The sequence below is a fragment of the Mirounga angustirostris genome, unplaced genomic scaffold (assembly GCF_029215605.1).
Source record: "Mirounga angustirostris isolate CCGP_5_RB_7025 unplaced genomic scaffold, mMirAng1.0.hap1 SCAF_13, whole genome shotgun sequence".
Classification (NCBI taxonomy): domain Eukaryota; kingdom Metazoa; phylum Chordata; class Mammalia; order Carnivora; family Phocidae; genus Mirounga; species Mirounga angustirostris.
Genome location: NW_026991721.1, coordinates 67,831,006 through 67,844,279, shown reverse-complemented (window position 1 = coordinate 67,844,279; position 13,274 = coordinate 67,831,006). Strand labels below are relative to the sequence as shown.

Genomic DNA, 13,274 nt, shown 5'->3' with positions numbered 1-13,274 from the left:
CATCATCTAGTCCAGTGACACATCCTGTTGGCTTTATCTCTGAAATACATGTGGGCTCAGTCTCATTCATAAAAACTCTGTCATCAACCAACTGGTTGACATCACTATCATCTCTTGTTTGGACTAGTGCAATAGAGCAATTTATGTCCCTATTAAAGTTCTGGCCCCAACAATCCATTTATCACAGTAGTCAGGATAACTTTCGAAAACGTCAATCATCTTAAAATTATTGCACTACCCTGATAAAATCATTTAAAATCTTTCCACTGTTCTTAGGCCTCTGCTGATCTCTGCTGATGTCTTTAACCTCATCTTGTACCAGGTTCCCTATGGATGCAAGATGGTAAACACTATCTTTTGTTTTGCTGGTTTCCCTGAGACAAGCCAAGCTCTTTCCTGCCATGGTCCCTTTGGAATTGTTCTTCTCACTTCCTTAAATATTTTCCCAAAAGAATTTTCTGGCTGACTCCTCACGAGTCCAGTGTTAACTTATAGCTCATTTCCTCAGAGAAGCCAGTCTCTAAATTGGAAATTTTCCAAGTAATTCTTTATAAAATATATATTTTATATCACATTATAGTGCTTAATTGGATTTTGTGTTTATTTCTCTATTTCCTGGTTTATTTGTGTTTTCCCCTTCTAGAATGCAAGCATCTTAATGGCAAGACCTTGTCTGTCTTATAATTGTGCACTAAGAACTTTTGTATACTTTTATAAAAATATATTAATTATCAAAGCTACAACTTCAGATAGCTACTAATATTAGCAGAATTTTATGGCTGAGAAAGGGAAGGCTTAGGGGACAATAAGCAGCTTGCCAGGAATCATGGAGCCAGATGTAGCAGGCTTGGGATTCAAAATGGGGTATGTCTTTGCTAAAATCTGTGATCTTAATCATATGATTCATTGCCTCCTAGTCTCCTGATTTCCAGCTTTTTGACTTATTTTATAGCCCTCTTCATCCCTTGGACCTAATATTTGGTGCTATTTCAGCCATTCTGACCTTTGGCTCTCTAAATAATTATGGTGAGGACCTTCCTATAGTCACGCTGCTTCTGCCTTCCCTGGTTAAATATCTCCCTGTCATGTTAAAAAATTCCATTCTGTCTCTGAGATCTCCTGCTTGGCACCACAAGACCTTGAAATACTTTTCTCTCTACTTCACAGAAAACTGTGTCCTTGAGCAGGTCACCATCTCTGGTCCCCAGCTTCCTTATTTGTAAAGCGAGGGGTTTGGATTGATCTTGACATTCTCTTTCAGATTTAAAAATTCAGCAAAAATGATGACAACTCATGTTTCTTTATCCTCTTTCATTTAGAATTTTTAAGTTATCAATACTTTAAGCAATTTAATTCCCCTACTACTAAAACAAATTAATCCCGCAAAGAGTTGGGAGATGTCCCACATTGTAGGAGGAACATTCTTTAGGTTATTATAGTACATGGCTTCTTCATCAGCTAATAGGGTGCAATTCAATTCCCTTAGATTAATATTTTACTCCACCACAAAATGTTATTGATAGCCCAGCAGATGGCTGCCTGCCTTAGAATTATCATACCACACTTTAGTCTAATAAGTATTTAATGAATGTGTGCTATGTGCCAGAGTCTGTGTTAGGTGCTAGACTCTGCTGGATGCTAGAGTGGTCAATACATAGACCCTGTCTTCAAGGAGCTCAAGACTTATTGGGAGAGAGTGAGAAAAACCTCCAATTGGTCTAACCAAAGCCTACTGATATAAGAGCTCAATTGAAAAATAACAGCAACAACAAAATTAGCCATGGGAATATGGGTAAGTATAACTATGATGTTATAGCTGCTCCCTGTTCTAGGGAATTAATTCTCCTGCTTTAGAAAACAAACAGGGAACATTTTGAAAGCTGGTTACAATCCAACAATATGAAAAGATACCAAGAAACAGCCAGGTCCTCCTCTGCCATTCCATCTGATTCCTAGAGCAGACTTAAGACATTTCTCTGGCTTCTGAACTCACCTCCTTTTATAACCCTGGGATTTCTGCCTTTCTGAGCAAGCTTCAGCCTTGCAGTCACCAGCAGGCAAGCAATCTGCTGTCATTCCTAAAGCTCCAGGGACGTGCCTTCTGCCTGGACTATTTCTAGGCTGCCAAGTTGGCAAGGCACTTTATGGGCATGTGGATCAGGGCAGCCTTCTTTGCAGGATGGCTTAAGGGATGCTTGGGGAGTAGAGTGGAGGGGAAGCCTCAGCCCAAATACAGCCAACAAGTCTCTCCAAAAGATGTAATTAATCTGTAGCTGTGTTGTGAGGCAGGCTTACCATCCCTGGAACATTCTGCTTCACGTTGGTACCTAGCTGGGATTCCCATGCACTCAAGAGACAGGCTACAGGATGGGGTGTTATCTATACTGAGGAACACATGGAAAATAAATAACAAAAGCACTGTATGAGCTTTTAAGAGTCCCTTACACTCTATTCCCTTTACAACAGCTAGTCACAGTGTAATGTGTTATAGTTTTTAAAGTGTAAACTGATATTCCTATGAGGAAGGCAGTATTATTAATGCCACTTTATAAGAGGAAAATAAGGCTGGGAGAGGTTCGGCAACCTTCCCAAGGTCACACAAGTATCACAAGCCAGGACATGCTCACAGGCCTCTGACTGCAGGTGTCAGGGTTCATCCACTAGAGCACTTCTCTTCCCCACTTATAATCCAGGGACCAGACCACGAGCTCCTAGAGGCTGGGTGCTGGACCACCTTCTCCACCTCCACCATCCTTCGCCCCTGAGTCCCGGGCCTGCCTAGTCAGGCTGATGGAGAGCCCCACCCACCTCAGAGGGGGGGTTAAGAATCAGTGAAAACTTAAGCTTCTGGGCACTCTCAATGGGAAACCTCCCCACTCCATTTTCAGCCTTGTCTTTTTTCTCCTTCCCACCCCTGCACCCTGCTGCTCCCCGCCCCCCCCACCCCCGCCAGTTGGAGCTTGCTAAGTATTTCTTTTTTACCAACTTGTTTTTGGAGTCCCCTCCTGCTGCACTAATCCTGCTGCTCTGCTGGTGCTCAAAATAACCACCTCTTCTGGCAGCCCCTGCTCCCCTGTTGAGGGAAGAGAATATTCTTTCTCTCTCTATACATGTCTTCTGCTAACTCTCTAAATTCCTTATGAAGAAGCATATAGTACAGGTTAAGGACACGGGTTCGTATCCTGACAGATGACTTCTCTCTGTGCTTCAGTCTATTCATCCCTCAGCTAAGGATGAAAATGGCCCTTCACTGGTAGGACTGCCCGTCAAGCCACGTGAGGCACTTAGCATTCAGGGCACAGTAAGCCCAGTTAGCTGTGTTCTTAGCATCTTTTTTTTTTTTTTTAAGATTTTATTTATTTATTTGACAGAGAGAGAACACAAGAAGGGGGAGTGGGAGAGGGAGAAGCAGGCTTCCCACGGAGCAGGGAGCCTGATGCGGGGCTCGACCCCAGGACCCTGGGATCACGACCCCAGCCGAAGGCAGCCGCCCAACCGACTGAACCACCCAGGCACCCCCGTGTTCTTATCATCTTACTATGTTTTAACTTTTGCCTCGTTCCTAAAAGTTTTTTGTTTTTTTTTAACCTCATGCTTCTGTGCCTTTCTTATTTTGTTCCCTATGCATCGAATGTTTTTACTACCAAAATTCACAAGTCAAAAATCCAACTCATTCTTCATAAAGCCACCAGTCATAAGAGTATTCCAAACAAGAGACCCAAGTGTTCATTGACTAGCCACCCTGTGCCGGGCTTGGGGCAGGTGCTACAGATCTAAGGGTTGAAGAGGACAGCTCCTGGGGTCCTGACATTTTGGTGCTCTTTTCTGCTCTTTCACATACCCCAGCCTATTAAACCACTCTGACTCAAGACTTTGACATCTTGTTTTGTGTTACTTAGCTATTCACATATCTGGACTGGGTGGCTTTAGGTATTTAGTGACTCCTGCAGCCTAATGGCCTAATACAGCACACGAAACAAAGAGGGTACTTATTGTGGAACTAACAGATGAATGCATGCATGCATGCATGCAGAGGTGTGCTTGCTTTTGCCCATGTGAGTCCTTCTTGAGTGATTAGGTGTCAAGGAAAGGGAAATATTTCCAAAGCTCCTTTTCTCTGGCTCTGACATTTATCCACATACACCATCCAGCAGGCACCCATGCTCCTCTTCCTTCCAGAGAAAACTATAAGCATAAAAACTCCGACTTCCATTGCTTACACATTGGCTTTGCTTGATGGGTGTTGTAGTGTTAGATTGGTTTAAAGTCTCAAATCCCTCTATTTTTAGCCAGATTTATGCCCCAAATCTGGTCTTCTTAGAGAAAAAGAAGAAATAACACCCCAACCTATTCTTTCTTTTAGGGTAATCACTCAACCTTCTCTTTTTGCCAAAAAGTTGTTTTTTTGTTTTTTGTTTTTAACAAACCTGAGAACAGCAAGAGTCCCTTGTGAGACCTTATTCTGAATGGCAGAGGAAAAAAATGTAACTATGAATTGGACTTATTTGTCAGTTACCTATTAATCATAACTAAAAAACAGGCTTAAACTGTCACTAAGAAACCTGTGAAAGCCCTGTAATTGTGCTAATGCATTCTATTGTCATTTCTTAAAAAAAAATATCCAGAATATTATAGAATCCAGAAAGGACCTTGGAGCTTTTATAGCAATCCATTCTTTTTTACAGATAAGAATACCACAGAACAAGAAAGTAAACACACTGATGCCACAAACAAAAGAATGAATAAAAAAGGCAATATAAAAACAATTAACTTCTTAAGTGACAAACATACCATTAAAATTTAAAAGATAATTTTAAAATGCAGAAAATATTTGTAATGTTTATGATAAAAGGGCCTCCTTTTAAAAATATTATGAAGAGTCTATACACTTTAGTAATAAAAAGGCAAAATATATATATATGTATATATATATATAATAGCAACAAATATCAACAGATTTTAGAAAAAAAATCTATAATATGTAGAGGAAATAGAGAAATTCAAATAGATATTTTTCTACTTTTCAGAGTAGCAGAGGTTAATAAGGCTGATGACCTCTCTCTCATGCAGGTGAAGGTACAGGGTGAAGGAAATACTTTCATTCTCTACTCGTGGTAATGTAGTTGGCACAATCATTTTTGAAAGGTAATTTAGGAATACCTACAAATTTTAAATGTATTTAACCTCTCACCTTTCAATTCCAATGTTAAGAATTTGTTCTTTAGCTATACTCACAATGTTCAAAATTATATATATGGTATATGTATATACATATATGTATATACACACATTGTCTAGCAAAAAAAAAAAAAAAACAGAGAGCAAGAAACAATCAAAATGCCTGTTAAAAAGTGATTACTAAATTAAAGTGCATCCATATAATGGAATTCTTTTTACACATTTATTGATTCATTTAAAGGGAGCAATGATGAACACATAGCATGTTAATGGTATCTTAATATTATAATGAAATTAGTGTTGACCTTGTGGAGCCCTTAAGCTCTGTCTTAAAGTGTCAGTTTGTTCCATAATATGAAGGAGCTAATAAAAGACAAAATTTGGAAAGTAAATTTTATTTGACCTGATTTAAAATACCTAAGTTTGAAAAAGTTACAAAATTTGTTAAAAATCTTAGCAAAATGTTTTCAATTTTGATGGCTTTACTTCCTTAGTTTTTTGCTTATTGCCTTTGCCTACAATATGAAGAATTATGCTTTACTTTCTGGATAGCAGAGATTCTGTGTCTAACCAGAATAATTTCCTATACTTTATGTTGACTTTATTATATTCCTGACTATTTAAGAAAGAAAATCAGGAGGCGCCTGGGTGGCTCAGTCAGTTAAGCATCTGCCTTTGGCTCAGGTCATGATCCCAGCGTCCTGGGATCGAGCCCTGTGTCTGGCTTCGTGCTCAGTGGGGAGCCTGCTTCTCCCTCTCCCTCTGCCTGCCTGCCTGCCTACTTGTGATCTCTCTCTCTTTCTCTCTGTCAAATAAATAAATAAAATCTTAAAAGAAAACTTAAAAAAAAAAGAAATAAGAACAAAGGTTTCTCTTTCCTCACTTGTAAAAGAACTAAGATTCTTTATAATCATGTTACCTTCTTTTTTTATTTTAAAATGTTTTACTGACAATTTGATTAAATATATAACCAAATATTGTTTTTCAGGCACCTATAATCCCATCTTAATCAAGTGTTCAGTTCTCCTCTGATAACTTCTTTAATTTCCGTCTTGCCCACATCAGATCCTAAATATAGAAAAAGTTAAATAAATCTTTTAGAATATCTTTTACACCTAAAACTCTCTGTGATTTCTTAGAGGGCTCCTGGAAAAACCACAAAACTTTGTTCTTTCATCTTATGAAAAGAGAGAGAGAGATAAGTAGGTTTATTTCTTAGTTACGATTGTTGAGTTACATGGGAAAAGTTCTCAAAGAGGAAGAGATACTCAGACTTCCTTAGGTTAAATTTGTATAAGTAAATGACATTAATATCCATTATTATTAATATTCATATTAATGTTAATAATAAGTAAATGACTATTAATTGTCTTTTAGAAACTGTATGCTTTATGGGAAGTTCCTAAGATTCATCAATGCCCTGACTGTCCATGATACCTTTCTATTTATGAGTCCTAATGGTGCGTTGCCTGATATTAAACAGCAAGAGAATGGTGTCATGTCATAATTTTAGTTATTTAAAATGTTAACTAGCCCATAGCCTTCTCCTTTTTTTCAGAGAAGTTTTGGGTTCACAACAAAATTAAGAGGAAGGTACAGAGATTTCCCATCTACCTTCTGCCCTGACACATGCATCACCTCCTCCATGAGCAACATCCCTCCCCAGAATGATACATTTAGTACAACTGATGACCCTACAATGGCACATCATTACCTCCCAGAGTCCATAGTTTACATATGGGTTTACTCTTGGTGGTATACATTCTTCAGGTTTAGAAAATTATATAACAACCTATATCCATCATTATAATATCATAGAGTGTATTTTCAGTGCCTTAAAACTCCTCTGTGCTTTGCCTATTCATCTGCCCCTGTTCTCACCTCTGACAACCACTGATCATTTTATAGTCTCCATAGTTTTGCCTTTTCCAGAACATCATAGAGTTGGAATTCTACAATATGTAACCTCTTCAGATTGGTTTATTTTACTTAATAACATATATTTAAGTTTCTTCCATTTTTTTATGGCTTAATAGCTCATTTCTTTTTATCTCTGAACAATCCACTGTCTGGATGTAGCACAGTTTATTTATCCATTCACCTACTGAAGAACATTTTGGTTACCTCCATGTTTTGGCAATTATGAATAAGGTTGCTGTAAGCTTCCATGTGCAGATATTTGTGTGGGCATATGTTTTCAGCTCCTCTGGGTAAATACCAAGAAGCGTAATTGCTGGATCATATGGTAAGAGTAGGTTTAGTTTTGTAGAAAGCTGCCAAACTATCTTCCAAAGTGGTCATATCATTTTGCATTTCCACCAGCAACGATTGAGAGCTCCTGTCCCACTCTATCCTCACCAGTATTTGGTGGTGTCAGTGTTCCAGATTTGGGCCATCCTAATAGGTGTATATATTGTTGTTTTAATTTGCATTTCCCTGATGACATGATGTGGAGTATCTTTTCATGTGCTTACTTGCCATTGTATATCTTCTCTGGTGAGGTATCTATTAAGGACTTTGACTCACTTTTTAATTGGATTCATTTTCTTCTTGTTGAATGTTAAGAGTTCTTTTATATTTTGGATTAAGTCCTTTATCAGGTATGTGTTTTGCAATCATTTTCTCCCAGTCTGTGGCTTATCTTCTCATTCTCTTGATAGATGATGAAATTCTATAAAGCTTTCAAAAGGAAAGTAGATCTACATGTACAGATGTGGAAATATATCTGAGATTATTAAGTAGGAAAAAAGTACAGAATTATGTGCAAATACAATTCTTCAGTGTATATTGGAATGGTGGAGTAAGGCTTCTCTTGTTAATTTGTTCCTTTCTCTACTTTTCTGAATTTCCTAAATTGCAGACTGGATTTGTAGCATTTGCCAATTTCATGGTATAAATACTCCCACCATGGCTAATTTCAAACTATAGTTTGAGGTCACTAAAGCAAAGTGGGGAAAAGATGTCCATATTAGATCTTGCTAGCCACTGTGGGCTGGCTCCAGCACACTCTGGATGGGAGAGATGGTTACAGATAGGCATGGTCTGGATAGACTTCATGTAGGAGGTGAAAATTGAAACTAGTCTTAAAGATTGTATAAAAATTAGATAACTAAAGGAAAATATGTTTCAGGTTTGGAGACTAGTATAAGCAATGCATAGAGGCAGGAAGGAATGTGGAATATGTAGGCAAATATATTCAGCATCTAGTGGGTACTCAATAAATATATTTGTGAAGAGTTGAATGGCAGTGAATCAGCCATCTGAATGAGAAGAGGCTTGAGAGGTATTCCAAGTGGTAATCCACGGGTGTCTATCCTTCATCATGGTGTTTTTTCCTCCCTCTCCATCCCCAGAATCTTCATCAGCTTGGCTCTGTGGGCTGAGTGAGAAACTACTTGGCCATTTGTTTATTATTTTTCAGTTATTTTAATAACCATACTGATATCTAATAGTAAGATAGGATTAGCAGAGAATTCTAAGAGGATAGAAAATTTTAATTTTCTAGAGGGGAGGGAGTGGGGGGATGGGGGTAGGGAGATGGGTTAGCCTGGTGATGGGTATTAAAGAGGGTGTATACTGAATGGAGCACTGGGTGTTATACGCAAACAATGAATCATGGAACACTACATCAAAAACTATTGATGTAATGTATGGTGATTAACATAACATAATAAAATAAAATAAAAAAATAAATAAACATGACATGATAGTTGTCTTTAAATATTTTTAAAGGGTTGTCATGTGGAAGAGGGATTAGAATTTTTTTTTTTTTTTTTGCCCTTGTCTTTGCGAAAGGGAAGAAATTAAAAGGAGGAAAATTTCAGCTCAGTATGATAAATAACTTTCTACTAAAATGGACTTTCTGAATGTCATCTTTAGAGGTATCTACTCAGAAATTGAGCAGAATCCTCTCTAGGATCTTGTGGCGCATTCCTGTTTATATGCACCTCCCAACTTTGTACTATCCAGATTGCAGTACCGATGAAGGCCAAATCCATATGCTATGTTTTCTTTTTTTGACCAGTAGAAGTGGTCCAGTGCCCTGAACAGGGTAGGACCTTAATAAACATTTATTGAATATATGAATGTTGAATTTACCTTTTATATATTTCAGCAGGAAACGAAAGGTTGTGTCTGCAATGCAGAGTTAAAGTAAACATTTGTACCAATTCAGATTTATTCTTTATTTAAAATACAATTGTTGAGCTAAAAATTAACAACAACAACAACAACAACAACAAAAAGAGTGGCCGAGCGGCCTAAAAGCCACATATCTGCGTAATGGATCTATCTCTGTTAAACAAACATGCCTCGAGACACTGATTTCAAGTATAGTATTTTCTATGAAGACAGATGCAGGCAAGCTAGCTAAAGATCAACTTTTTTTTCTCTCTTCTGGCATATAAATATGGAATTCTGTGGTTTGGCGGGGGTCAGCAAACTTTTTCTATAAAAGGCCAGCAACTAAATCTTTCCCACTTCGTGGGCCATATGGCCTCAGTCACAACTACTGGGCTTGGCCTTTATAGAGTGAAAGCAGCCGCAGATAAGACATCAATGAATGACTGTGGCTGGCTTCCAATCAATCCTTATTTACAAATAAGGCAGGAGACAGATTGGGCCTATAAACCATAGTGTGCTGATTTCTTGCTTAGAGCATCAAGGTGTCTAGAAAATCTAGAATTCTTTAAAGTTCATGGGACACTAAAGATCAAAAAATGCCAAGAGTTAGCAAGGACAATAGGATGTAAAAATGACTTCATAAAAAGAGCTCAATCTATCTTTTCTGGTAAAATGTTTTTCCAAACCTCCTGCTCCCTCCTTTCTATACGGGCATAGGTACTTATGATGTCATGTTAATATCATAATTTTGGTGCTTATACACTTTCTTAAAAACTGATTACTGAATGAAACTTGACTTGGGCTGTTACTTAATTCCTATAAAATTAGAGCTGTCCTGCACAATAACAATCTACCTAATAATCTTCTAGGTCACTTTTTTATCTGATGTCATGTCCATGTTCCTACAGAAATGAATGAGTTAGAAATGGTGATAATTTGAGTAAAACACTTACTTTCAGTGTCAATTTCTTTATTTTTAAAACAGAAAAAATAGAACTTGTTGTATTTACCACAGAGAAGGAAAGTATTATCTTAATGGCAAGTATAAATCTGTGCCTTTTATTCAATGGAGAAAATTACCTAAGAGAGGACCAAAAAAAAAAAAAAAAAAAAAGTCTTACAATCACCAGTCATGATTCAATGCTTTACCTTCTCCTCTCTTCTTGAAGAATTCCAGAAACAGACAGCTGACCTTCCTCCAAGTACTTTCTCTTCTGCTATCATCACCTATGATTAAGTCTAAATCCTTTATGGATAAGGCATTGCACATGTAACAAAGAGGAAGAGAGATAATAAGGGTGAAAAAGGCTCCAGGAGAATTAAGTCACTTTAAACAAGATGGTTGGGCCATAGTGCATCATGTCTGGAGAGCTAATCATATAACGCTCAGACCGATGGTTGAGATCAAAGACCATATCTGCTTCTTTGTGAGGGTCTGAGATTGGAAAAGAAGAAATAATAATAACATTGGCAGAGAGAAAGAAAATGTTTTGAAGAGAGATGTAGCAGATTTGTGTCCTGCCCAGATGTCCTTGGATCCCTTGTGCCAGCTCTGTGCACCCACCTCTCTGATTCTACATGCTTGATTCCCAGCCACAGGGCCCTGCCACATTCAGAAGACTGCCCTTGGGCACTGGAGCACCACACAGCTGGTCTGGAATGGACTAGTACCTGGGAGCTTTATAGCTCCTACCTCAGGGCAACCTGTAACCAATGGCTATTTGATATGTTAATACAAAAACTCAGTTCCCTTGTTTTAAGGCAAAACAAACTGAGGTGTAATTCACACATCTGCCAAAATCTGGCTGAGTCTGGGACTTCAGCTGAAATCATACTCTTATTTGGCTTTTTTCCCCTTCTTACTATGCTTTACCCATTCTCTTACTGGTTTCTCTTTAATAAAACACTTAAAACATTTGCATCCAAATCCTTAGTTTCGGGTCTGTTTCCGGAAGTACCTGATCTGAGACAATAGACTGTACCATAATTTCTTAGCTTTTATGTAATAAAGTCCCACTACATTTAACATCAATAAGCACATAATTTATGAAAAAGTGTCAACCAACCTGTCAACGAATGCATGGTGAAGAAGAAAAATGGGGTCGTTGGCAGACCCCTGTACCTGAGACATTGTCCCATTCATATAGATGTGCAGGGCGTTGTGCATACTGCTTTGAGAGGCATCTGCTATCCCAGTAAGTGGACTAGCAAATCCTGTTGGCAACAAGAAGATCGGAAAGGAAAAATCAGTTTGCACCGATAACTGAAAATCTCAATGATTATCTCATTTGGTTTGCAACTACACTCGAGCACTTAACTCCAAGTAATAAAAATCTATAATAAAATTCATTCCCTGTGGGGATTCCTTACATTTTGGATGCCCACTGAGTATTTAAGAAATCTTGGTGGAATTGAAAGCTGTTAATCTGGGTACAGTGGACAGATTAACCAGATGGAATAGGTAGAGCCAATCGTATTCCCTCCTGTTGCTTCTGCCTATTATTTCTCCATTAGATACTGCAAAGGAATAAGACCTTTTTATACTAATCAGCATGGTCGCTCTCCCTTCAGTCTTTAATGGCACTTAGAGCAGATCTCTCCAGCCAGTTACATGTCTCCTTGTTTCCCAGTTCTGGTGGTAGCTTTTAATTTTGGTTTCTAGTTCCAAAGAAAACAGAAAATTTGTGACCTTCCCTATCACAGCCTGGAGAACATCAGGTCAGAATGTGTTTGAGTTTGCAAACCATTTATTTCAAAATTAATCAGAACTCCATTAAATGGTTCCTTTCATTGCATCAGGAATACTAATAGTGGGAGAATAATGATAATACAAGATATTATTTTCTGAATATTAATTGTGCTAAACGCTTTTGGTGACATATGTCCTCCAACCTTTTCAGCAACGCTGTCAATTAAAAATTATTTATCTCCACTGGAAAGAAGAGAAAAAGAGAAAACTGAGGCTCAGAGAAGTTGAAGTCCCCTAGGCAACACAGGTTGTTGGTAGAGTTGGAATTTTAACTTTGATCAACTAAGTGTCAATACCTGAGCTCTGGCTATTTTGCGTTCTCTTTCACACAGTCCCTGGGAAGAGGAAGAGGAAGATAGCATTTCAGAGTTCATTCAGGCAAAACATAAAACATAAATAGAACTCAGATTCAGAACCAGAGAAAGAAGTCCATTTAGCAAACCTAGTTGGGGGAATATGGCCAAAGGCATATTATTAAATTTCAGAATTTAGAAATATCATACAGAAACTGGAAGATAATAATAATAAAGGTAGGATACACACAGTGAAGGCACTATGATTTGGGCAGGGGAGGTCTAGCTAATTTTATGCAACCAGGATTATTTTGTTGTCAACCTGTTCATTTTTAAAGGTGCAGCTCTTGACTTCCACATTCGATGCTTTGTGCCCTTCCACCATTGTGGCTCAGTATTCCTGCCCCTCAGTTTGTGATTTTTTCCCCCTCTTCTTTTGAGCTTTTTGTGCTTATTCTAGGAGATCATGCTAAGCCTGGCTCCTACTGGGAGCTTAGCCTAAGAACATGCACTTCTCTCCCCTCTCGTCTATGAAACTTTTGTGATTATATACATAAGGCCTTTATGATATGCAGGGATTTTTCTAAGAGCTTGACATGATTAATTTCATATACCCTTCAGAGTGATCCTACAAATTAGGTACCTTTATCATCTCCATTATATCAGTTTGAAAAAGGGGGCTTAGAGAGGTCAAGTAACTTGTGTAAGATTTAGAAACAAATAAGAGAAATTAAGGTTGGGACACAAGCTTGTTTTCTTCTAGAGCTCAGGCTCTTGAATGCAATGGTTTACTGCCTTTCCTATGTAGCAATAAATCCTGCATCATGGAAGACAAACTTCTGTACAGCAATGGTCTTTAAGCTTTTACCCTTGATAGCACCAAATGAAAGTTTTAAGACCACATTTTATATGTGCTCTCACATATTGTTAAG

General features: G+C 38.0%; 2 protein-coding genes across 2 annotated transcripts in view; one reads left to right on the top strand and one right to left on the bottom strand.

Moving 5' to 3' along the window:
* Nucleotides 1-13,274, top strand: part of NOX4 (NADPH oxidase 4) — a 362,080-nt gene that overhangs the window by 244,552 nt on the left and 104,254 nt on the right. The window lies entirely within an intron of this gene.
* TYR (tyrosinase) overlaps nt 1-13,274 on the bottom strand; it is a 103,408-nt gene that overhangs the window by 46,899 nt on the left and 43,235 nt on the right. The window contains exon 3 of the mRNA XM_045894595.2: nt 11,367-11,514. Coding sequence (XP_045750551.1) covers nt 11,367-11,514 — 148 coding nt within the window. The remainder of the gene's footprint in view (nt 1-11,366; nt 11,515-13,274) is intronic.